The following is a 26,917-nucleotide window of genomic DNA, read 5'->3' as shown; positions in this document are numbered from 1 at the left end:
GGGTTCTTGGGCACCTCCCTGACCAAGACCCTTCTCCCCTGATTGCTCAGGTTTGGCCGGCGGCCAGCTATAGGAAGAGTCTTGATGGTTCCAAACTTCTTCCATTTAAGAATGATGGGGCCACTGTGTTCTTGGGGACCTTCAATGCTGCAGAAATGTTTTGGTACCCTTCCCCAGATCTGTGCCTCGACACAATCTTGTCTCTGAGTTCGACCTCATGGCTTGGTTGTAAATAAGGTATTTCAGTTTTTTTTTTGTATAAATTTGCAAACATTTCTAAAAACCTGTTTTCGCTTTGTCATTATGGGGTATTGTGTGTAGATTGATGAGGATTATTTTTATTTATTCCATTTTAGAATAAAGCTATAACATAACAAAATGTAGAAAAAGTCAAGGGGTGTGAATACTTTCCGATTGTTAATATTTTCAGAGTGTTAATCTTATCATATCTCCAATGTCAAATCAGTGCGTCTTGGTTGCAATGAAATTGTCCCTGTTGGCAAATAATTCAATCTGAGACGTCATTAGGAATCTGAGCATGGTACTTTAAAAAGTTAGGCCTACCTTACCGCTGGACGTCATTAGGAATCTGAGCATGGTACTTTAAAAAGTTAGGCCTACCTTACCGCTGGACGTGCTTCCTTGTCCCGGACCTGCTGTTTTGGACTCTCTCTCTACCGCACCTGCTGTCTCTAACTCTGCATGATCAGCTATGAAAAGCCAACTGACATATACTCCTGAGGTGCTGAMCTGTTGCACCCGCTACAACCACTGTGATTATTATTATTTGACCCTGCTGGTCATCTATGAACGTTTGAACATCTTGGCCATGTTCTGTTATAATCTCCACCCGGCACAGCCAGAAGAGGACTGGCCACCCCTCAGAGCCTGGTTCCTTTCTAGGTTTCTTCCTAGGTTCCTGCCCTTCTAGTTTTTCCTAGCCACTGTGCTTCTACACCTGCATTGCTTGCTGTTTGGGGTTTTAGGCTGGGTTTCTGTACAGCACTTTGTGACATCGGCTGGTGTAAAAAAGGGCTTTATAAATACATTTGATTGATTGATTTGATGTACGCTTTAACTGCTGGCTACTCTTCTTCCGTGGTTTAACCCAACGAGAGAAGGTCACAAGTGTTTCCCTAAAAGCTGTCTGGGTTTAAACATCTTCTATTGTACAGAACGTGAAAAGCTTAATCAATTTGTAGTGACAGAATTAGATTACTTCCCAAGCAAAGTAAATGTTTTGTCTCCCTGGCTATAGAAGGTTGTAGCTCAGTCTCTGAATGTCAAAGAAACTAAACAATGATATCAGCACATGCATCAGAGTCATGAATTTCAAGGTTATTTTGCTGTTTGTTTTTAGCATAAAGCATCGCGGACCAAAGCGTTGTTATAGATCACTTTATATTATCGGATCTGTGTAATTTTCTTCCAAATCTTAAGCTAACAAAGGGTGCTTTTTGACATTTTCTTTCATAAAAGGCAGTCAGTCCTATGGCATACCCCTCTCATACCCCCTCAATTCGAGTCCTGGTTTTAACTTAACAGCCCTTCACTGACACAAAGGAAGGCTATTTAAAGAGTGCATTGTGAGTGGAGGAATTGGCCATCCTTTCAAAAAGTATTCATACCCCTTGACCTTTTCCACGTTTTGTTATGTTACAGCCTGAATTTAAAATGGATTGAGATTTGCTGTCACTGGCTTACACACAATACCACATAATGTGAAAGTGGAATTATGTTTTTCTTAATGTTTACAAATTAACTGAAATTTCTTAAAACAATAAGTGTTCAACCCCTTTTGTTGTGGCAAGCCTAAATAAGTTCAGGAGTAAAAATGTGCTTAACAAGTCACATCATAAATTGCATGGACTCACTCTGTGTGCAATAACAGTGTTTAACATGATTTTTGAATGACTACCTCATCTCTGTACTCCACACATACAATTATTTGTAAGGTTCCTCAGTCAAGCAATGARTTTCAAACACAGATTCAACCACAATGACCAGGGAGGTTTTCCAATGCCTCGCAAAGAAGGGCACCTATTGGTAGACGTGTAAACATTTTAACATTGAATATCCCTTTGAGCATGGTGAAGTTATTAATTACAATTTGGATGGTGCATCAATAAACCCAGTCACTACAGATACAGGCATCCCTCCTAACTCAGTTGCCAGAGAGGAAGGAAACCGCTCAGGGATTTCACCATGAGGCCAATGGTGACTTTAAAATAGTTAAAACAGTTTAATGGCTGTGATAGGAGAAAACTGAGGATGGATCAACAACATTGCAGTTTCTCCACAATACTAACCTAATTGACAGTGTGAAAAGAAAAAATACTCCAAAACATGCATCCTGTTTGCTACAAGACACTAAAGTAATACTGCGAAATAATGTGGCAAAGCAATTCACCTTTTGGCCTGAATACAAAGAGTTATGTTTGGGGAAAATCCAATACAACACATTACTGAGTACCACTCTCCATATTTTCAAGCATAGTGGTGGCTACATCATGTTATGGGTATGCTTGTAATCGTTGAGGACTGGGGAGTTTTACATGATAAAAATAAAATGATTTAGTTAAGCACAGGCAGAATCCTAGAGGAAAACCTGTAGCAGTCTGCTTTCCACCAGACACTGAGAGATTAATTCACTTTTCAGCCAGGCAATAACCTAAAACACAAGGCCAAATCTACACTGGAGTTGCTTACCAATAAGACAGTGAATGTTTCTGAGTGGCCGAGTTACAGTTTTGACTTAAATCTCCTTGAAAATCTATGGCAAGACCTGAAAATGCTTGTCTAGCAATGATTTATAACCAATTTGACAGAGCTTGAAGAATTATGAAAAGAATAACGGGCAAATGATGCACAATCCAGTTATGGAAAGCACTTAGAGACTTACCCAGAAAGACTCATGCTGTAATCTCTGACACATATGATTCTAACATGTATTGACTCAGGGGTGTGAATACTTATGTAAATTAGATATTTCTGTATTTAATTTGATACATTTGCTAACATTTCTAAAAACATGTTTTCACTTTGTCATTATGTGGTATTGTGTGTAGATGAGTGAGAGAAAAATATATATTTTATCACTTTTGAATTCAGGCTGTAACACAACAAAAAATGTGGAATAAGTCAAGGGGTATGAATTTAAATTCTGAAGACATAACTGTACATTTTGAAATGGAGAAAGTAAATTGTATTATTTCTGTGTATTTGTTTTAAATACCAAGAGAAGGTTGGAAGCGGAAGAGATTGCGCTATCCAACGTATGGGTAATATATCAGAGGGGAAAACAATGGCTTCTCCAGTATCAACTGCATAGATCTTTACATTTAATTAAAGGGCTGGCAGAAAAATGTATTTTACTGCAAAAACACAACTAAAGGGAACACAGCCTAATGGAAGCCTATYGCTTACATTTTAGTAGCTATAGCTCAATCCGTCCATAGCTGATAGTGTCTTGTCAAAGGCAACGCAGTGACAGTCACACATCTTCAGTGTATAACAGCAATCCTCAATAATAACACATGAAGGAAGATATTCATCTTCAGCACAGCTGCATGGGAATAATATGATGTAAAATGTAACATACTGTACACCAGGGGTAGGCAACTAGATCTTTGTCGGGGGGGCGGGAAATTATTATTTGTTGACTGCAAATTGACCACAACTTTGGGGCAAAATAATCACTTGCGGGGTGGTTTTGGCACACAGACAGCTTGTTGCTGACTCCTGCTGTACCCTAATGTACCCCTTATGTGTGGATTGAAAATAACTATCCTCAGCCTACTCCATAACACTGAACCCTCACTAAACTTCGAGCCAAACCGCTGGTGCTATGGATAGGGAGAAAAACAGAAAAGGAGATAGCACATGCAGTGGTCCACCTTGCCCAGCCATTCGATCTTGGCAAGAGCCACACTCTGTTTCGCATGGATACATGCATGGCAGCTAATCATAGCATTAGGGCCCACTGAGCAAAGTTGTCTGTTACTATGGTAATGTAAAGCCTCTGCGTCTATGAGAAGCCTGGGTATAACTCCTTTGGATTGCATGGAAAATCATAACAATATAAACACAGGTAGATTAAGGATGCTCCTGGAATTAAAGGGAACATCTTAGCATTAGTTTTCCCAACTGTCAACGTGTCTTAATAAACCAGGCTGAAAAGCACTRGTCCACAGCTCTGCAGATTGACTGAGACTGTCATGACACAAGGCGAGACCCATATGCAGATACAGGAGGCAGATGGTTGGAGTCTTACAATATTTATTAATCCAATAGGGGAAGGCAAGAGAATGGTCGTGGACAGGCAAAAGGGTCAAAACCAGTTCAGAGTCCAAAAGGTACCAAAGGGCAGGCAGAATCAAGGTCAGGGMAGGCAGGATGAGCAGGCAGGTGGGAAAGTAGTCCAGAGTCAGTCAGGGGTCAAAACCGGRAGAACTATCAAAAAGAGAAGAGCAAAAGACGTACRGGAAAACCACACTGGTTGACTTGACCAACATACAAGACAAACTGGCATAGAGACAGGAAACACAGGGATAAATACACTGGGGAAAACAAGCGACACCTGGAGGGGGTGGAGACAATAACGAGGACAGGTGAAACTGATCAGGGTGTGACAGAGACCTATAACTGAGTTTTAGAATTAGGAGCTTCATCAGAAAGACTGCTGATTACCACAGTCTTCTGAAAGTGGAAATGAGGKGGTTTGATGCTTTTCTACACAGTAAAACACAGTAAATAGTAGTAAATGACAATCACAGAAATGTTGTTTTGGTGAATAACCATAAACATAGAATAGAATGCAAATTTGCCTTCCAGACATTCATCCATAGACTTTCTGTACTTGTGTGTGTGGTCAGTCCTCTGCTCAGGATAGCAGGACATTGTCTCAGTAACAATGACCTGTCACAAGTGGCTGATTCTGACAAGAGGCCAAAGGTTGCGTCTCTCCCCTGSACTGCACCATACACTCCCCATCCTCCCCTCACTCATCCCACCCTCCATCCAACTTCAAGCCATTTATTTTCTTGGTAACGCTCATAGCCAGACTTAAATAATTTAGCAATAAGCTATTTGTGTTCGAAGGGATTCATTTTCAGTTGTTTTTWTTWATTTTCAATTTGGAGGGGGGACTGATTGTTCCTGTCAAGGRCCGACTCCAATTTAAACAGTCTTGGTCTCTGAAACAATCACTGAACACTAAAATACTCTCTGGCATTTTCTTTGGGGTTCTGCACATTTAAGTGTGTTGAGTGAGTGATATACATTGTGTTGTATGTCTTCTTTTTTTTTTACAGACAATTACTTGGTCCATAGTCACTCCCTCCCTGTGTTGTTGTGCACATCGTCAAGCAGTGTGTTTCACAGTAGAACCCCTGCTGTAAACCTAATTTCTTCTGTAAGGTTCAGACTTAGGTTTGTTTTGCAAACACAAACTCCCTGGTGAACATTGGCTACAGGTCTGATAAAAATTTCAGCAAGTCAACACTGTTAATTTGGGTGGGCAGGCGGCAGCAGATAAATATTTATGACACGTCAGCGGGAGTCAGTGCAGCGTACAGTACCTGGTGATGAGCTCCTTTTCAGGCAGCTAGGTCCCCATTCAGGGACACAGTGTGTCCCATATTTAATTCAACACTCATTAGCTTCATGACAGCACATTGTGTGCCAGCAGGGCCCCCCGCTTAGCCTGACAACCAGGTGACACGGAACAGGTGGGGTCAATACCAACACGCAACGATGCAAGCTGCCTGTCTGTATAATTATGAGTGTGTAGTTTGCTTGCCTGTATGATTGTACTAGTATAGTGTCTCTCATTGAGGCTGAGCTACATTAACAGGCTAGTTAGTGTAGTGCAGTGTAGTGTAGTATAGCACAGCGTAGTTTAGTGTAGTGTAGCATTGTATAGTATAATGTAGCGTAGTATAGTATGTGTAGTGTAGTATGGTATAATGTAGCATAGTATGGTATAGTGTGGCACAGTGTAGTATAGTGCAGTATAGTGTATTGTAGTATAGTGCGGTATAGTGCAGTTTAGTGCAGTATAGTGTAGTGTAATGTAGATAGCATAGTATAGTGCAATGCAGTGTAGTGTAGTATAGGGTAGTGTAGTTTAGTATAGGGTAGTGCAGTGTAGCGCAGTATAGTTTAGTATGGTATAGTGTGGTACAGTGTTGTATRGTGTATTGTAGTATAGTGCGGTATAGTGTGGTGTAGTATTGTATAGTGTAGTATGGTGTAATGTAGTACAGTGTTGTACAGTGTAGTGTTGTGTAACAGTGTAGTGCGGGTTAGTATAGTGTAGTATAGTGTAGTATAGTGCAGTTTAGTGTAGTATAGTGTAGTGTAATATAGATAGTGTTGTATAGCACAGTATCGCATGGTGTAGTGTAGTGTAATATAGTGTAGTATAGTGCAGTTTAGTGTAGTATAGTGTAGTGTAATATAGATAGTGTAGTATAGTACAGTATCGTATGGTGTAGTGTAGTATAGTGCAACGTAGAGTAGTATAGTGTAGTTCAGTGTAGTATGGTACAATGTAGCATAGTGTAGTATAGTGTGGTCTAGTGTAGTGTGGTATAGTGTGGTATAGTGTGGTATAGTGTAGAATAGTGTAGTGTAGTATAGTGCAGTGTAGTATTGTGTAGTGCAATGTAGTATAGTGCAGTGCCGTGTAGTATAGTGCAGTGCAATGCAGCATGGTGTAGTATAGCGCAGTGTAGTATAGTGTAGTATGGTGTAGTAAAGTGTAGCACAGCATAGTGTAGTGTTGTGCAGTATAGTGTAGCATAGGGTGGTATAGTGTGGTGTAGTATAGTGTAGTAGGGTTTGGTATAGTGTAGTGTAGTAGTGTATAGTGTAGTGTAATACAGTATAGTGTAGTATAGTGCAGTGTAATGTAGTGTGGTGTAGTACTGTGTAGTGTATTATAGTATAGTGTAGTACAGTGTAGTATTGTGTAGTGTAGTGCGGTGCTGTATAGTGTAGTTTGGCGTAATATGGTATAGTGTAGTAAAGTATAGTGTAATGTAGTATAGTGTAATGTAGTATAGTGTAGTGTAATGTAGTATAGTATAGCATGCTGTAGTGTAGTGTAGTGTGGTGTAGTGTAGTGTAATGCAGTGTTGTGTTGTGTAGTATAGTGTGGTATAGTATAGTGTGGTATAGTGTAGTATAGTGCTGTGTGGTGTAGTATGGTGTGGTATAGTGTAATATAGCGTAGTATTGTGTAGTGTGGTATAGTGTGGTATGGTGTCGTGTGGCGAAGTGTAGTGTTGTGTAGTGTGGTATAGTATAGTGTGGTATAGTGTGGTATAGTTTAGTGTAGTATAGTGTAGTATAGTGTGGTATAGTGTAGTGTAGTGTGGTATAGTGTAGTGTGCAGTAAGTAAAGTAAACCTATGTCTGACAGACCTCGTGTGGCGCTGCTGTAATAAAGGGTCTGAGTGAATCCAGGGGCCGCCTGGGGACAAAGAGAGGGCTCTGGAAGGTAGGCTGAGCCGTTGCGGAGGTGCAAATTGTAAAGAATAACAGCGCGGGGATGAAGGGTGCTTACGGGAATGGACCCGGCTAACAAAACAGGGTTCCGGAGACACCGTTTACTGACTGAAGTTCCCCTCGCTGATAGTACTGTAGATGTAACCGTGTAATACAGAGAAGGAGTGGGAGGTGAACGCTGATCTGACTCAGTAACTGGTCATACTGTGATACATTGGCAAAATGCCTTTTTTACAGGGAATAATTGAATCTATTGCATAACATATTGTGTACGGTAGACTCACATAAAGCCATGCACTCAGGTTTGCAGATGGGKAAATGTCAGGATATTTTGGTAGGGCCCTCATGTGAGCCTTGTTATTTTAAGCACACTCAAAGCAATAACAATTCTGCAAAGCTATGCAATGCATCTGATGACAACAAACACCTATTTCAGCATTACTGTTTCTGAGTGATCTCATAGGTTTGCATAAGACAGTTATCCCTGTGCCAGACCTTAGCAAGAGTGCATGTGAGACAGCCAGGTGCATGCAACTGATCACGCAGCCCTCCCTGCTATAGTGTGTGTGTGTGTGTGTGTGTGTGTGTGTGTGTGTGTGTGTGTGTGTGTGTGGTGTGTCGTGTGTTGTGTGTGTGTGTGTTGTGTGTGGTGTTGTTGGTGTGTGTGACGCAAAATCAAATCAACATTTTGTTGGCTGAAGAGTAGCAGCATCTCAGATCACGACATGAAAATCTAATGGAAACAACATTGATTATCTTCAGAACTTGTAGTATATTACGTAATCACTCAGGACAGACAGGCAGAAAACGGGTTAACAACATCTCTGCAGTTCAGTCTACTACCTCTGTCTGAACCTGACTGACTATGGCCCCTTTCATATGGTGCTGCATCACAACCTCCATATACAATTACTAGTGCGTACAAATGACACCCAGTTCCCCCACGAAACCCCATGCAAATCGTAAAAAGTGGAAACCATATTTAACATATTTAAAGGGGAATTTAGGATAAAACAATTTTACCATGTTTCCGCTTCCAGAAATAGCATGAACAGTGTGGTTCTGTGCCTCTGTTCTTTCTCTAGCCCGCCAAAGCACAATGGCACAAAGACCACAGTACTTTCCTCTGACTGAGTCCTTTATCAGGATGTTTCTGGAACAGGTGCGTATCCAGCCTAAAGTGACTCACAGGCCAGTTCTCACTGAGAAGATGCTGCTCCAGTTATAAAGAAGTAGTTCCTCCCTCCATGTACTGTGAGCATGTTACACTAAGTGTGCGACTCCAATCACACTGTAGAACCACAAGTGTCTGTGGTTTAGTCACCATCACCTTTCCTCATGTCAGAGGCATCAGAAGCCAAGGATGACTCCCACCCCCTCTCTCACACAGTCCAGCCCATTGCTACAGAGAGAGAGCAAGGAAGACAGGAGTCAGGGTGTCTGCTTCAATTCTCCGAGCTGGGATCACATAGCAGTGGAGAACCCATTAAGGGAGGCCTGCACTTTGGCTGACTCCCCAGCAGAGTAGGCCCCTTTTCCCTCGTCGTACCCCCCAGCCACCCCACCACAGCCCCCTCCACAGTCTCCCCCTACACAGAGCTGCACCCCCCCACCCCCTGCCAAATTAGCTGCCAGGAGGTAAGATGTATAGGCCTCCACAGCCCACCACCTCCAAGGTAGCGCTTCTCCTCTACGCCAGTATAAATAAACCCAGCCAGCCCCCCTCCCTCTCGCTCTCTCCTCCACTACTGAAGCCAGCCTGAATCACAGTGGTCTGAGAACTGCCAGGGGCTGCTGCCAACAGCTACACTCTGTTTTGTCCTTTTTTTCTCTCAGGCAGAGATTTACTTTACCCAATAAAATGTATGTGGATAGTGGGCTGCCAGTTTCAGAGGAAATGTGTACACACCGAGATAGGTTACTATTTACACACGAGCAATACACTTGTTGCAGTTATTGTATTGTTCATTTGTTCGAAATTGGGAGTTACATTGTTCGGCCACAGGTTTGAAAATAGTAAGGACCAGTTCGAGAGCTCTTCAAATCTACCAGCATAACACACACGCACGCACACACACATTTCACTGTACTTGTGCACGTGACAATAAAAACTTGAAACACACAGACCAACACACCCTTGTGGCATGCTTTCATAATAACGTAAAGTGGTTTCGGAGGGATGACTGCCACTGTTTGGTATCTGGCATCCTGCTACCAGACCAGTTTATCAGCATTACCAAAACTCTAGTCTCATGTAGCCATACCTCCAAATCACATTGTTGTCACGCCGCCTTTACGATTAGAGAAGCCTGGTTCTCAACCAGGCTACCAATACTCTAACCATGAGCTCAACCACTAATCCGGTTCTATCATAACTTGTTTGGCGTTTTAAAGGCTGTAAACTTTATAGGCTTTTATATCGACTGAGTAACTTTCCAATTAAAACGGGCAAAATCCACTTACAAGTCTGGCAATTTAAGTTGTATCCTTGGAAAAGGCCCCACCTTAGAGCAGTTTACAGCTTCTGGACATGACGTTTGGTTGTATACAGACAGTTCACCTCCTAGTCTCTCAAAACCATGCTTCACCACTTCACTGTCTCTATGTGCCTGATTTCTGCAAGTCACTGCAAATAAGGATCGATCTGGTTTAGAGGATTCGCTTGTATGTAAGCTAGTGCGTGTGTGGATGTTCAAGGATGGGTKTAAGTGCATGCCAGCAGTACTGTCAGTTTAGATAGGCTTGGTGACGTTCATGCAAAACCTGAGCATTAAAGAAGAATGTGCAGATGTCAGAGTGCAGAGAGCTCTAGCTGCATCCCCCTCCTGACTGAAACGGCTGAGAAAACACTCCCGGCTCTCCGCTCCACATCCCGATGCTCTATGACACAGAAGAGCAGCATTCCCAAACATGGATGGAGCCCTATAACTCATATCCCACAGCACTTATTCGGTTTGGCATGGCCTTAAGTTGACATCACACCTTCTTCCTGCAACCCTCTAAGGGTGTGTTTAAGTATGTAATGTAACATTGGATGATACAGTGCATTCGTAAGTATTCATACTCCTTGACTTAATCCATATTTTGTTTTAGAACCTGTATTCAAAATGGATTAAATAGATTTTTTTCCTCACCCATCTACACACAATAGGCCATAATCTAGAAAGAAACACACCTGTCTATATAAGGTTGGCATTGTATTTCAGAGCAGAAACTAAACCATGAAGTCCAAGGAACTGTCTGTAGATCTCCAAGATAGAATTGTGATGAGGCTTATATCTGGGAAAGGGTATAAAACAATTTCTAGAGTGTTGAAAGTTTCCAAAAACACAGTGGTCTCCATCATTGGGAAATTGAAAAAATATTGAACTACCCAGATTCTGCCTAGAGCTGKCCGTCCAACCAAACTGAGCAACTGGGCAAGAAAGACCTTGGTCAGGGATGTGACCAAGAACCTAATGACCACTTTGACAGAACAGAGTTCCTTGGCTGAGATGGGAGAACCTGCCAGAAGGACAACAGTCTCTACAGCACTTCACCAATCTGGGCTTTATGGGAGAGTGGCTAGATAGAAGCCACTCCTGAGAAAAAGGCACGACAGCACGCCTGGAGTTTGCAAAACGGAACGTGAAAGACAGAGCATAAGGCAAAAGATTCTGTGGTCTAATAATACAAAATTTTTACTTTGGCCTGAATGCAAAGCACTATGTCTGGAGAAAACCAGGCACAGCTCATCAYCCATCTAACACCATCCCTACTGTAAAGCATGGTGGTGGTAGCATCATGCTATGGGGATGATTCTCAGCGGCAGGGACAGGGAGACTGGTAAGGATAGAGGGAACAATAAATGGAGCCAAATACTTGATGAGAACCTGTTCAGATTTACGTTCCAACAGACAATGACACCAAGCATACAGCCAAAGCAATGCTGAAATGGCTTCAGAACAAGAATTTGAAAGTCCTTGAGTGGCCCAGTCAAAGCCCAGACTTGAATCCCATTGAAAATGTTGAAGATTGCGGTTCACTGCAGCTCCACATCTAACTTAAGAGAGCTTGAGAAAACCTGCAAGGAAGAATGGGAGAAAATCCCCAAATCCAGATGTGCAAAGCTGATACAGACATATCCAAGACGACTTAAAGCTGTAATCGCTGCCAAAGGTGCTTCTACAAAGTATTGGCTTAGGGGTGTGAATACTTACTGTATGTAAATGAGACATTTTATATTTCATTTTCAATAAATGTGCCAAAATTTCTAAAAACATGTTTTCACTTTGTCATTATGGGGTATTGTGTGTTTTGTGCAAAAATAAAAAAGTAAATTCAAGTCAACTCAGATAGTCCATGTAGCCATTCTGTTAGCTATTTAGCAGTCTTGGGGACAGAAACTGTTCAAGAGCCTGTTGGTGTCAGACTTGATGCACCAGTACCACTTGCCATGCGGAAGCAGAGAGAACAGTCTATGGCTTGGGTGGCTGGAGTCTTAAGCGATGATGTAGCCAGTCAAGATGCTCTCAATGGTGCAGCTGTAGAACCTTTTGAGAATTTGATGGCCCATGCCAAACCTTTTCAACTTCCTGAGGGGGAAGAGGCGCTGTAGCGCCTTCTTCGTGACTGTGCGCATGTGAGTGGACCATTTAAAGTCCTTAGTGATTTGGACAGCTCTCAACCCGCTCCACTTCAGCCCTGTCGATGTGGGTGGGGGCGTGCCCCCTTCCCCCTTTCCTGTAGGACACGATCAGCTCCTTGGTCTTACTGTCATTGAGGGAGAGGTTGTTGTCCCGGCAACACACTGCCAGATCGCTGACCTTCTCCCTGTAGGCTGTCTCATCGTTGCTKGTGATCAGGCCTACCACCGTCGTGTAGTCAGCAAACCTGGTGGAGTCGTGCGTGGCCATGCAGTCGTGGGTGAACAGGGAGTACATGAGGGGAGCATTCCTATCCCAATCTCTGTCAATTAGAAGTGACGTTTCTAAACGTAAACAGAATGAGGGGAAAACATGCCAATGGAAAACATCCTAATGGCTCTGAGCCAAAGAAAATAAAAGTTGAATTCATTTAGAGAGTAAAAGTTGCATTGGAGCCGTGCACCAACCTATTCACACACATTAACGAAGCGTACACGCACTTCAGTTTGCATGCACACACACGCACACAAAGAAAAAGTCACCCAACACCCTCTGATTGTTGCTCCATGTCCAGAATTGCGGTAGAACTCCAAGGTATGGGCTGCAGGGAACATAGTTAGGGGGATTAGATAATAACTGAGGATAATGGAAAATAAGAGGTAGATAAAAGAGCCAGAAGGCCTCTGAGTGACCCTGATTGCATCATGATCCCATGTCCATGGTAATGAGGGCATTAAGCCCGTAATGTTTCGCCTGTAGATCTTGTTCAAAGATATCTCCCCCCAGTGATGTCACCCGTCCACACTCACGGTCGCTTAACAAAGTGCAGCCAGCTGCTGTCCCTGGCCACAGAGAGAGGAGAGCGATAGAGAGGGAGAGAGGGAGATAGAGGGAGAGAGAAATAGCGAGAAACAAGAGAAAGAGAGGTTGGAGCGAGGGAAGAAGAGGAGAGATATGGTTATAACGACAGGTGGTTCGTTCCACGAAAATAGTGCCTTTTGCCTTTGATATTTTAAGTATAATTGTGCGCCAATATTGAATTTTAAAAGCCTGTTATATTAAATGTAGTGCCTTTTAATATAGACCACATGAAGAATTAAATAAATCCGATTTTTTTCTATGAATAAAGACTTGTTTAAGTTTCAAATTCATGTCCCTCCCTGCACCCTCTGACTTCTAGGAAGATTTTAACCCACTCAACCACTAGTTATTTTGTTGCTTTGACAAAGTCATTTCTGAAGATTATTATTTATTTAATGTGATTAGTGATTCATTTACATCTTTCCTTCATTTTAAGGTCACCCCTGTTACGTGTMCTAAACTCTTTTCAATATGGTGAAACTATTCCTTCTTAAATATATTTTTCAAAAGAAACATTGAACATCTAATAGTCAAATCATAGTGTAAAAGCAGGTGAGCTGGTTCTACTTTTTTTKGGCCTTTTTGTGGTGTTTTGTGGTGAAAAACTGAACGGGTCGAGCATRACACCTCAAACCTATTACCCAAAGATAGACAGGCTCCTCACAAGGGGATTTATGGTTAATTTATGATGAAATCATCAACCCTGTTAGCGTCAACCCTGTTACTTTATTTGTAACTTAATAGGCACTATAATCTTTTTTTTATTTAACCTCTTGAGATGTTTTTTATGCTCTTAATAATGACACCTTTTTTTATTAGGTGAAATCAAATGTTTTTTGTTTTTTACACTTCTCAAAAGGCACCGAATTGGTGGAATGACCAAAATACCGTTTTGGGCCCCTACAAGAGAGAGAAGARGAGGAGACAAAGAGGAGAAGAGACATGAGTAGATGGCAGTTTAGGGCTCAGTTTAGGGAACATGGGAGACAGTTATATAATCCATAACAGTCACCAATACAAATATTCTTGCAACAAAGGCTCCTTCAAAGTGGAAGGTGCTCAATCATCTCATTATCTAGACTGATGGCCTCCTCTCTGTTAGTTCTGGAGACGTTTCCAACTGAATGACATGAGAAACGCTCTTCACGAGGACAGATTCCTGGATAAAGAGAGATCTCAGAGTGAAAAGTAGTGGAATATGGGCAAGAGGACAGTCAATCAAAGAAAAACACAGAGATTTAGGATAACTGCATGTGTGTTGGCCAGAGAATGAGCTGGGTTCAACATGTCAGAGAGAACGAGAGAGAGAGAGAGAGAGAGTCAGCACAATCCTCAGCTGTGTCTGCATCCAGAAATGATACGCCCTAGGTACTAGGCAGGGCTGGGATTGGGCAACATGCAGACCCTCATTTATAACAAAGTTGGAGTAAGGAAAGCTATCTGTCAACTGTGCCAGCCCCCATGGTAACTGGTACACACAGATTGAGGAAATTGCCCTGTTATTGATGGGAATCCATGTGTGCTGAGGACATGTATTATTGGAGGTGGCCAGACTGAATACAAGGAAGGTTCTCTGCCAAAACCACTAATTGACTAGGCAAGTTATTGTGGCATTGGGCATTGGAAGAAAACTCGCATGCAGGGGGAAAATAAAAAAAACTTAAAGCACACTGAAAGTTGGCAGATCTTCATATTGGTAATGTAAGAATGCTCAAAAAGCTGAAGAATTATGCAGTGCTCTTAAGTAGTTGACAGTTAAGACAACAATTGCACGGCAAATTCCAGGAGAGATTGCGCTGGTCTGCTCTTGTGTTTGGATTTAAATCCAAAAGGAATTGAATACAACCCTATACTTGCTTTCAAGCTTTTAGTCAAAAACACTATTATTTTGATAGAGTCAAACAAATGTAGAGGAAAATATTGTATTTTTTCTACTGAAACGGATACATTAATCTGTGACTTGATAGGGTTAAGTCATCTGGTTGTTTTTTTGTTCACGTGGGGAGAAGAGCGATAACTGCAGGCCCATTACAGGCCCATTTTCCTGGTGGACCATGACACTGACTCTCCGATTGGAGCAGTGGGGTCCAGGTCCAGGCTGTGGTAAGCAACAGGACATCAGGGTTAAGCAAAGCTCTTGTTGTGGGATTCAGTATTGCCTCATCCTTAGGCCCAGCTGCCTGCCATGGACCACATTGACACTGAGTTAGAAGAGTGGGCTGGGGATTGTAAATGAGGGGTTCCAAGGCATCAACAAACAACATGCATGAAAATAGTCCTAAAACTGTACCGTGACGACTGGGACATGAGTCTGGACAGATCAGGGCAGGCTGCCAAGCCAAACAGCCCAGAGGGGCAGAGGACAAGGCCCCTATGAGGGACTGTGTGTGGGGAAGCCATACATAGCTGTGGAGGGGAGTTAACATGGACAGCAGGGGAACAGGGACCATTACAGCATCAATGAGAATCTGAGGAGGGAATCAGTGTTCAGGAATATTCCACCCGTGCGGGGAGTTTGAGTCTAGTTACACAGTAATATACAGTATACCTGTGTCATGGAGCTGTGCTGTAGCGTGTAACCCCATCATATCTCTCCCCCTCTTTCTCTCTCTCTCTTTCTCTCTCTCTCTTTCTCTCACACACACACACACACACACACACACACACACACACACACACACACACATGGTGACCTCCCGGGTGCTGTGTACTGTGCTGTGGAGAGAGAGCTGCCAAGTCACACAGCTTGAGAAGCAGGGAGGTCCAGGAACCCAGGGGGAGATGGTACGTGACAGAGAACAAGGGGGTTCGTTGTGTGGGGGGGGGGGGGGGGGGGGGGGGCATGTATGGTTGTTGGGGGGGTAAGGAGGGTAACCTGGGCCGCGTGATCCTCTGTAGCCCCCAGGGGTGTAGAAGAGGGGGGCACACCATTAGAGAGGACCAAGCGTAAACATTTTAATTCACATCTGATTTCCACACTCACATGCTCATTTGGTTCTTGAGTATCGTATTTAACAAGTTTGCGGCATCAAAGAAACAACACAGCACAAGAAAAGACATTATACAACCTTCTCTGCTTTGCTGGCTCTGTACTGCATTTCACCACATGATTGGCTGATTGGCTCATCCTCACAGAAGGAGAGGAGAGAGGCGAGGCGAAGAAGAGAGAACGCTCCACACTGAATCAGTCCCCTACCCCAAAACTCTGAAAGTGATTTTCTCACAGTATGTTGGAGGAAATGATTCATTAGGCTGTGGCCCAGTTTGGATGGCTATTACCCAGAATCAGAAGCAGCCGCTCACCCCAGGCTGGTGCATGTGTTTTGTGATGAGTGGATGGAGGAAGCGAGGGATGAGGAAAGAAGGAATGGAGAAGAGGAGAGGGGGCCTGCTATGGCGCTGAGTCAACTACATAACAGCTCTCTCTAAACTCAGGGACACACTCCTCTTTCCTGGAAAGGCACAGAAATTCTCTGCATGCTTCAGGGACAGGAGTCTTACTTCACCAGAACAACAGGTCCTAAAGTCTTAAAACGTGGGCCCGCTGTTGTTGCTGGTCAGGATAGTAGATAGACCAGACCACATGGTCAGAAAAATCATCTCTRGCTCTAGGCTTGGTGGAGGCATGGCAGAGTTATTTCATCACCCTTTGGTTCCTGTTATAAAGGTTGTGGGAGGGGGGTGAATACTTTAAATGGAGCAAGGAAAAGATGCAGCATTTGAATGATGAAACAATGGAATGCATTGCTGTCTGACGCAACAAGAGGAGTTTTATGCATGTGGTTTCTCTCCCATGAGTGAAATACTGTATAGTGCAATGCAGAAGGCCGATAAAATAAATGGAGGCTATGTATTGTGGCCCTCGTTAGTCAACCTCCCCAGTCCCTCTACACACTTATTACAATACGTGTGTGTGTGCGTATGTGTGCTTTCCATGACCTTGCACCTCAGAGCTTGTAAAATGGGAGTAAATTATGAACTAGATAAGTGTCAGTGAGGTATTGGTCTTGCAGCCCTCCCAACACAGTGAAGAATGTGACTCTTACCTCAACAGCATGAATCATGTTTTGAAACCACATAGAAAATACAAATTTTCCTGGAAGTGAAATGAGTTACAGTACTAACTCATGAGTTACGTACTTCCCAAGTATTCCAATGTGTTAATGGTCAGTTCACGGAAGTGTTTTTGCAACAATAAAATTGCAACAATAAATCATATCTACCTACCACAAAAACGTAATGAAACAGAATTGTTGACAGATTGTCAGTAATCCCAGCCTATACTGTACAGTGCAATGCAGAATGGAACCTCTATTCTACACACCGTAGTTGTGCAATCTAAACATCTCATGTCTCCGAAACTCTACAATAAATCCCATTCAGAAGTTATGACTATTACAGTACCTCCTGCACATTCTAGCCTAATCTCATAAAGACATGTTAAATGCTGAAAGGTCTTGGTAATGGTCAGTTCTCTCCAGCGGTGCTGTGGTCACGTTCTCTGGGCTTTCTTTCTAGAGGGGGTATTTGGTGGTTCCTCATTTGAAAGGTACCAGAGAGAACTTGTTCCATGAGAACCCCCCAGACAAATGGACTTCATCAAAGCCAGTAGTCCAATGACATCATTGTCACATAATTTACTAATTTTATCCTCTACGCCTCTAAATCGAGAGCTGAAGCTACAGTAAGGCTGCAACCCTTCAAGCCTTTTTTCACCTCATAATACAGTATGCTGTTGTGACCCTCTCTCTCTCTAGGCCTGTTTACACCTGGTGCTAACATGGGTCCTTTGCCCTGATCTTGTCCACATTCTGATTGTGCCCACATTTTCAGCAATGTGTCTACACATGGTATTAAAACGTGTCTCTTATCCACCCACTGTGTCCGCATTGTGACCAGATTTTCATGTCCCTCCCTTTACGTAAATTATTTCACCGCTATTTTTCCAAATAATATTTACTTATTAATTTTAAGACACATATTGATGGCATAAGTGAATGGTGACATTTGTCAATGGGCGGGATAATGAGGATTTAAAGGGTTTCACTGCCAAGATCTGTCTACACTTGTAAGTCATCCAGACACAATGCATGTCTGACTAGGTGGTCAGGAARATCTGATCACAATCAGATCACAATGCATCTTTTAATTGTCAGTAAAAATGTGTGCACAATCAGAGAGTGGACAGGAACAGGACAAAGGATGCATGTTAGAACCAGGTATAAACAGGGCTTCTCTCTCTGTGGTCTGATATGTCACACAGTGCAGGGCCACAGCTATCTGGGTTCACCAACCACCACTGTTTTTCCACTTGGTCACTGTTAGACTGAGTGGTGTCTTTGTTAAGTGGAGATGAACCAGAGGCCATTTATTTCAATGGGCTCCAGAACACAATGATTTATTAAAGGAAAATAAAAAGGCAGGCTATGTTGAGAAGAAACATTTTATGTCAGCTTTTGTAGCTGGCAAATCAGTTATTGGTTTATCAGTCTTAATAAATCACAAACACTTACATGGCTCTCACAAGGGGAAGCAAGCCTTTATCACAGACATTAGTATCTGGAGTATGACAATATTTGGTCAGGTGACGTCACCAGACCAGACCTGAAGAGGTTTCCCACAAAGATAGAATGCGTTTTCATCTCAATTTGCCTGTATCCCCTCTTTATTCTGTCCTCTGTTCAAACTACTGTTCCTCTTCTCACGCTCTGTTGGAGCGAAGCTGCTCCAGCTGTTGTCCAAAATGGCGTCATGCAAAAACACCTCACATCACCTTAAGTGTGGAACATGGTGGCCAGCCAGACATATTTTCACTGTAAACCAGGGGACCTCTCCCTGCTTCCTGTGCTATGGAAGGCCAGGTGTCTGGACAACTATTTTGCCATCTTGTTGTTATAYGTTTAACAAAATCAAGCTGTCCCTTTGGGTTTTTCTGCAGATTGTTGTTGCTGTTTTTTAGAGCGTCCATTTTCTATCCAGAGACGATCCACTGAACAGATGAACTCTGCAGGCTGGCTAATAAACAACAACCACATGCTGCACCATAATAAAAACCATGATGCCAACGCCAGCGCTTTATGGGAATCAGCACTCATGGCATTATGCATGGATCCAGGTTGTCCTGCTTCCTCCTCTGTCCCTCGGTCTCATCTGCTCCTTGATGGAAGAGAAGCTAAACTAGAGCACTACGGGGCCAAAACTTCACAAAGGGGCTGAGAGACCTGGATGTTTCCCACTATCAACACACACTTGTCAAACGGTCATGTGCTCCCTGGTATTTCCTTGAATCAAAGGCTTCCTCTGAGATGCTCTTTTTCCTCTTCAACAAACTGAAGTCTAATGCCAATATCCTGTGGTGGCTAAATAACTTGGAATAAAGGCTTCAACCACTTGTGGCACTTATTTTTTTATCTAGTCTTGGGCATGCTGAGGTGTTGAAGAGACAATCTAGTCTAATCAGCTTGTTAAATGTATCATAGGGCAATTCTACAGTGAGGGAATTACACCGAGACTTACATTTTTCATTTTTAAATGTATGCCAAACAAAACATTGATTTCAAAGTTTAACAAACTATACAACTCCATGCATAAATGAGTACTTTGAACAATTTACATAATACATTWAAAAAATTACTGGAAAAATCTCCTGGTAAAATCTCCCTCAGTTTTATTCTGTTACCAAACTTTGTATCTGCATACTTCTTCCTGTAAATGTGTTTTTGTAAAATGTTCAGTGGAAATTGTTAAAAGTAGTCATTGTGCATAGAGTTTGTTAAACTTTGAAATTAATGATTTTTGTTTGGTATACATTTTAAAGTGAAAAATCTGAGTCTCATTCCTTTATCATGGAATTGCCCTATACTAAAACCCCTTCACAATCCTCAATTGACAGATGTGGAGGACATACTGTATAATCCACTTCCTAGCCTTCAATGAAACCAACTGCTCCCAATAAAGCCTTTAACTGGATTTTTCCTACAWTTTTAAGGCATTAAAGCAAAAGGAAATGTTTACTTGTACATAATTACTTGACCTTGTTTTTGTTTCATTTCCCCCTCTTTCAAACTATCATGTCAAAATATGTCTTGTTATAAAATATGTTCTTTCTATTTTATGATTGTCTTGTGCGATACAACTCCCTCATTCTGTATTTTTGAGGGGAGATTTTTTTATTTTAATGAATTACTAGCAAGTGGCTGCCAGGACTGTTGTGTTGAAATAACACAGAGGATCAGAGGAGTGCTCTGTGCTCTCTGAAGCATCCAGAACCACCTCAGGCCAGCAGACTGTTGATAATGAATCCTGCTGAATGCAGACCAGACCCGAGGTCAGACACAGGCCCAGAATACTGAGGGAACAGATACTGAAGGAGGAGAATGATACTATAAATTGCCCGTTCTCCAAAAAGCTATATGCCAGCCATTATTCCCAATACCATAACAGTATAGCAATGGAGGAGGATAGATCTTGTAAAAAAAATAAAAAAGACATTCTTTTGTCGTCCAGTGCAAAACAAATCTCAGTCTACGGATAGTACACAAAAACCAGGTACGATACATTGAACAGCCACAGGAGAGAGAGCACAGTGGTCTGTAGCAGACAGGAGTCCCCAAGGGTGTTACTAGACTGCTGGGTAATATTTATGGCAGAGGGCTACTTTATGTAAGCTGTTGAGCATAATTAGGAAAGTTACTGAGCAGAAATTAGGTCAAGGATAAATCTCCTCTYAGAGCCGCTCCACATGTCAGGTAGGAGGAGGCACCGGACAGCACAGGGATTGTGGCGCAGGCCTGAGGGGAACCACACACACTTATATACACACACACATTGGTCATTGGTCTGCTTTTATTAAAGACCCCATGCAACAATGTCACTGTAAAGTATAAAGTTYACCACACTTTTCTCTTATATCTCCACTTCAGTGTGGTTCGATTTAAAGCTGTTGGACAGTCACTCGCTGAGGCTTTGCCAAGCAAGTAGACGCATGTCTCAATAAAGAGATTTTCCCATGCCATTTAGTAACTGTTCATTTCTATTCCAGCTACAATAAACGTGCTTTTAGATATGAATTATGACAAACACTGAATTGAGCTGACGCTAATGTMATGTGGGGTTTAAGGAGAGACTGTAGCTGTGTCTACACCATGTTCTTTCACTATACAAGTGGAGGTTTGCCTGCTTATGTTCTCTCATAATTGAATCTCTTATCTTGCAGCTGGATGCTTATTGCTGACTATTTGATTTCTCTTTCAGTAAGCACTTAGTGTACATCTTTCATGTCCTTAGCTGTCTCGTATAATTCATCCCAGCCCACAAAAAAACGGCCATGATTTAAACAGATCACTTTAGCATCTAGGTCTAGTATGATAGCTTCGTCTCTGGTCCCCACCCACTGATCCTCACAGCAAATAAATCCCWCAGCCATTGGCTTCCTGCATTGCTCAATGGGATGCTGGGGCCTCATAAGTATCATGTGAAAAGTTCTCCCTCTTTCCAAAGGTACATCTTGTGAGATGTCAGGGTGAAGCCAATCAATTAAAGAGAACTGTTAAACTCATCCAAAAGAGGACTACTCCTCCATGTCTCATTGACTTGTGAACAATGAACAGTGAAAGCTTCTGAAAGAAACAAATCAAATATATTTAAAAAGCCATTTTGACATGTCCAGAGTGTTATAGAGTGTTATAACACAAAGTGTTATATAGAAACCCAGCCTATGCAGATGTAGAATCATTCATTTGGTCCATTATAAGGGTAGGTTATAAAAAAAACTCCAGAAAGTGCTTCCTATATCCAATCTTTGTGACYTTTCATTTGGAGACGTCATATGGTTCAAGGCAAAGCCTTCTAATAAGCATGTATTGCAATCGTTTCACATATCAATAACAATGTAATGATAAATACAATGCCATTATCAAAATCAAGTAAAAACCGCACACTAGAAACGGCAGGCGACCGACTATTGACCGATTATCAGTGCAATGCCTTGTGTACAAATCATACTTCTGCAAAGGACAACCATGTGTATTTTAGATTTTCTCATCCTAAGAGCAGGAAACATAAATGTGTCTTTTGCAACCATAGAGTAAGCAAACATCTAGAAATTGGCATTGTAGGTGGCAGGACGTAGCAAGCCAAAAAGTTGTGAAATATGGGCTTCCTCTGCATTCAGCAAAGAAACATGATTGAGTGTGTGTGAGGGAGAATGTGTGTGTGAGTTTGTGGTATTCATAAAGATGGACTGAGCTACTGCTGTTTTGGGGCCAAGGGGAGCCTCACATTTCCTCATCATGTGGCAGTATTCTCTTCGTACTGCCGTCTGTGGGGAAATACTCTTCAGACAGTAAATAATATCTCTCCCATCATCACTGCTTCTCAGTGGTGAGAAGGTGAAGAAGAGATCCTTGTCAAAGCAGTCAACTGCTTCCTACAGCTGGGTAGGCTGCTCTTAGGATGAGCCCTGCTGTCCCTCCAGGTCACAGTAAAGGTGACCCTGGGTTCTAAAAATGCACAACAGAAGAGCTAGATCAGGAAGTCCCTCAGAGAACCACAGGATGTTCAGAGGGCCCCAGGAACACATTCTAAGAGACAGTTTTTTTGGCTGGAGTCTTTCATTTGTTTTTGGACTACAGCAGCGACATCCCCACTGGTTTCCTGTTTTCCTTCGTGAATCAAGTCTCCTCTGCTCTTCAGGGGGCGATAAAAAGACAAAAAAGACACTTTCTGGGAAACCACCTTTCCCTTTTAACACTACTACTAATACTAGAATAAGCCTACTGATGGCATTGGTCTACAAATCCAGCAGGTGGCAATCTTCTCACCAAACCTCCCACCTGTGTCAATGGGAATGCATAGCCTGTATTCATCAGCTTGGGTTAGGGTTAGTATCATACGTGACACATGCTGTTCAAATTAAATTCAAAGAAATGTATAAAATCGCAAAACAACATGTTACATCTTTTTAATAATGTGTTTTTCACAATAACAAYAGCCAAAACCACATTTAAGTCTGGTTCACTGCCATTCATCTCTTCCCATCAGAGCAATATCAAGCTGGGATCACACTATAAATTACCAGCCCTACTGAGCATGACATGCAAAGCCAAACGGATTGTCAAGTCCTCTTGTCATCAAAAGGACAATACATTCATATTGCTGATTTTATCAATGTCCCCATCCATTGTTCTTTGGCTATTAGGTTGTCTTTCATTTCCCCCACAGCCTTAGAAGACTAATCCAAATTAGTTTTTGCTGCTCTTAAAGAGAAATGAATAGATCTCAGAAAAGGAAATTAGAGTTCTAGACAGTAAAAATATGGTTGAGTACTGCATGCAGACAAAAYCACAGTGCAGGCTGTGTAGTAACACATTAATTAGGACTGTGTAATAGCAGCACCTTGATGTATATTGGCTCAAAATGTATTTTGTAACAAAACTAAAAAGACAATATAATAGCCTAATATTTAGGACCTGTAAATACTGTCACCATTCATCAATACAGTGAGGATATTGAAAGGAGCTAAATATATATTTGGAGTAGGCTATAGCTAAAGATAATTAGTGTTTGACTATGGAAAGTTGAAAGTTCATATTTCACAATTCAAAAAAATCCAGGAGACACGTCACAAAAACAAAAGAACTCGGTCAACCTCTTAGAACTTTGACAGAGAGGGTTTTTATTGTAGTTATGCGAGCCAATTTACTTGTTGCATAAAGAAGCTCTTCACATACGAAACCACTACGATTGCTACACAGGCATGTCTTGGCTGAAGCAACAGTGGGTAATAATGCACCGTTTCAAAGCCACATAATTAAAATAAACAACTTTAGTCGAACTGAGAAACAAACATGAACATGGCAATATGTTCAGAGTCAGACGGGTAGCCTTGCTACTCTGATTGCAACATGACCAGAGTTCACTTCCCAGATAACATCTCCATGAAATGTAAACAAACCTATATCTGTAAACAAATAGTCGTGCTACATTTATGATTGCCACTGATTTAATAGGTCTAACAAAAATCCTTAAATATGACATCAGATATTATTTTAATATAAAGCATGTTCACATTAAGTCCAGTTTGTCATGTAAATAGGTTTCATTGCGTGTCTAAATTAATAGCTTTAACACTTTATTTTGCTCTTTATATTGGACACGCGAGCACACTGTGCATACACCAGCTTTGTTGACAGCTGTTGAGAGTGAGAGTTGTGATTTGTCCATTGCGATGGGTGTTTCCGCATTTGCTGTCAGTGCGAGAGCAACTTGGAAAGGGGACTGTCGCGTCTCTGAAGTAACCGTCTAATCATCCTTTCCCGGGGGACTACCCGTTAAACGGTTGAGATCCACGATGCCCTATGTACTCGTTAGTACTCAGATCCGTCTGGTTAGTATTCCTCTTCTCGTCATACAGTATGCATGCTTGTAGTTGACGCACGCAATGTTAGACTCAAAATATGCTGTAAAAGCAGGCAATGGTTCTGCAACAATGTAGCCGATTTGACATTTTTCGCTTATTACATTGCAACCCATGTTCTGTTATGCAACATTGTAACATTTTCAAACGTGGAAGCAAAACAAATAAGTCTAACTACGGGGCAATGTTGTGCCCCAAATTAAAAACACATGTTCGCTGTTCAGTCAAATATATAGGCCTATTTGTGCATATTGGATCAATTGTTTTTGAGATTGTGGATGGCCTGCCATGCATCTGGGCCCTATAAAATCCGCGATGCGGACAGAATCTCAATCACAGAATCCAGACAATTAATCTGAATTCAACAATATTAAAAAATGTATTGAAATGTAATTAATCTGCACAAGTTTATTATAAGAAAGACATCAACAGAACGCATTTCTTGCAACTTTTTGAAGAGACAATGGCATGAAAATGCCCTGTCTGTGGGCGCGTTCGAGTGGATCACTCTTATTATTTAGTCACGCCTTTCAAAGTGTATTGCAGGTTTTCAAAATTGTCCGAATTGTGACTGATGGGTCATCGACTGCATGAACTTGATAAAAATCATGTGATCAAAGGTCATGTAGTTTTTGATGAAGTCACTGCACTTTATTTGACATCATTTAGCAGATGCTCTTATCCAGAGCGACACAGTAGTGAGTGCATACATGTTCATATTATTGTCATACTTGTAGCCCTTTGGAGCCAGACGTGTATAGCCGTAACATAAATGAAGGTGACCACAACCCTGGCGTTGCAAGCGCCATGCTCTACCAACTGAGCTACACGGGACTGCTTCTCACCAACTGCACCTTGCAGCCATCACCACCTGCATTGTGGGAGGCACTATATGTCAACACACTTTGCACATTCTAAAGCTACAAATTAAAGTGATATTTCAGGCCTCTCTAACCAATTAATTGTGTTCAGTTTGAGTGTTTGGTATAGAACAGTTTAGTTCTACATTTCTACACAATGAAAACATGACATTTTTAGAACTTCGTTTGCTTTTTGATTGCATGTTACTGTAGGCCTATAGGGAAGATAGGCCATGGAGATGTTAAAACATATTTTATTAAAGTTCGCTTTCATAAGATTAGCACAGATTCTCAGGGGACCCACATGGGGCCCTGACACCAAGTTTGGGAGCCACATACTAAGCTCTGTCTCCTCTGCCTTCTCCTGAATGCATTGCAGCCTGCCTCAGCACTGAGCGCCACATCATTGTTAGAATATAATAGCACAATGTATCCCATTGAGCATACACTTTTATCTAAACGCCTACTCTCTGTAAAGCAAAGTTGAGAACTTATTAGCATATTTCTTGCTCCTGCTGAGGTAGACCCCGTTTAATAACGTTAGCTTCTTACTTTATCATTCTAGCTGGCCGGAGTCTTTCAACTTTACGGCAATAAAAAAGTCTCTGCCGACAGACTGACTCATTCTCCAAGAGTCGTTTTTTGTTTTGTTTGGGGAATGTCTGTAGGCTCGGCAGGAGTCGCAGGACGGTTTTAAAATTGCCTTTTGTCCAGCACCTCGCAAACACTGCCAGCAGCGTCTCTATGTGCCTACTTGAGCCGCATCCGAGTTGGGGTAGTTCGTTTCATGTCTCCAGCCCCCGGCCTGTACCGCCCTCTCATAGTTAATCGCCTGCGTCCTCCGGACATAACGAGCTACCCACTGTTAAGGATTCCAGTCGTTCGAAGAGGCTGGCACAATTAGAAGTCAGTCAGATCAAGAATATAAGCGTTCTGAGCTTRGGAGCAATATTTAAAATGTTGACCCGTAATTGATCTTCTTTATTGTGTACAAAATCTATTTGTATTCTTCTTTTTTGGGGGACGAGGTTTCAAAAATTACAGAGGTCTGGACCTCGGTGTCCTCATATGTAGTTACGGCTATGGTCATAAATATCTAATTAATGAACGAAATTGCATGAAAATGTATTGAGGCTGATGCAGGTGAGCTGGGATACAAAGGGATCCTCAGGCCAACAAGGACATCTCTCTTTAGTATGTCTGCCACACTGAATGCTGTAAAAAAAGAGACATAGTGGCAATAATGTACAGTTGAAGTCGGAAGTTTACATACACCTTAGCCAAATACATTTAAACTCAGTTTCACAATTCCTGACATTTAATCATATTAAAAATTCCCTGTTTTAGGTCAGTTAGGATCACCACTTTATTTTAAGAATGTGAAATGTCAGAATAATAATAGTAGAGAGAATGATTTATTTCAGCTTTTATTTCTTTCATCACATTCCCAGTGGGTCAGAAGTTTACATACACTCAATTAGTATTTGGTAGCATTGCCTTTCAATTGTTTAACTTGGGTAAAACGTTTTGGGTAGCCTTCCACAAGCTTCCCACAATAAGTTGGGTGAATTTTGGCCCATTTCTCCTGACAGAGCTGGTGTAACAGGCTTGAAGGCCTCCTTTCTCACACACACTTTTTCAGT

General features: G+C 41.9%; 1 protein-coding gene across 1 annotated transcript in view; it reads left to right on the top strand.

The window, feature by feature from the left end:
• The first annotated feature begins 24,074 nt into the window (after positions 1–24,074).
• The window catches only part of LOC111963236 (GTP cyclohydrolase 1 feedback regulatory protein), a 5,667-nt gene continuing 2,824 nt past the window's right edge, over positions 24,075–26,917 (top strand). Inside the window, exon 1 of the mRNA XM_023986545.2 lies at positions 24,075–24,384. Within this exon, the coding sequence (XP_023842313.1) occupies positions 24,349–24,384 (36 nt within the window). The 5' untranslated portion in view covers positions 24,075–24,348. The remainder of the gene's footprint in view (positions 24,385–26,917) is intronic.

The sequence above is a fragment of the Salvelinus sp. IW2-2015 genome, linkage group LG4q.2, assembly GCF_002910315.2.
Source record: "Salvelinus sp. IW2-2015 linkage group LG4q.2, ASM291031v2, whole genome shotgun sequence".
Lineage (NCBI taxonomy): Eukaryota > Metazoa > Chordata > Actinopteri > Salmoniformes > Salmonidae > Salvelinus > Salvelinus sp. IW2-2015.
The sequence above is the reverse complement of the archived record's forward strand: the minus strand, read 5'-3'. Positions and strand labels throughout refer to the sequence as shown.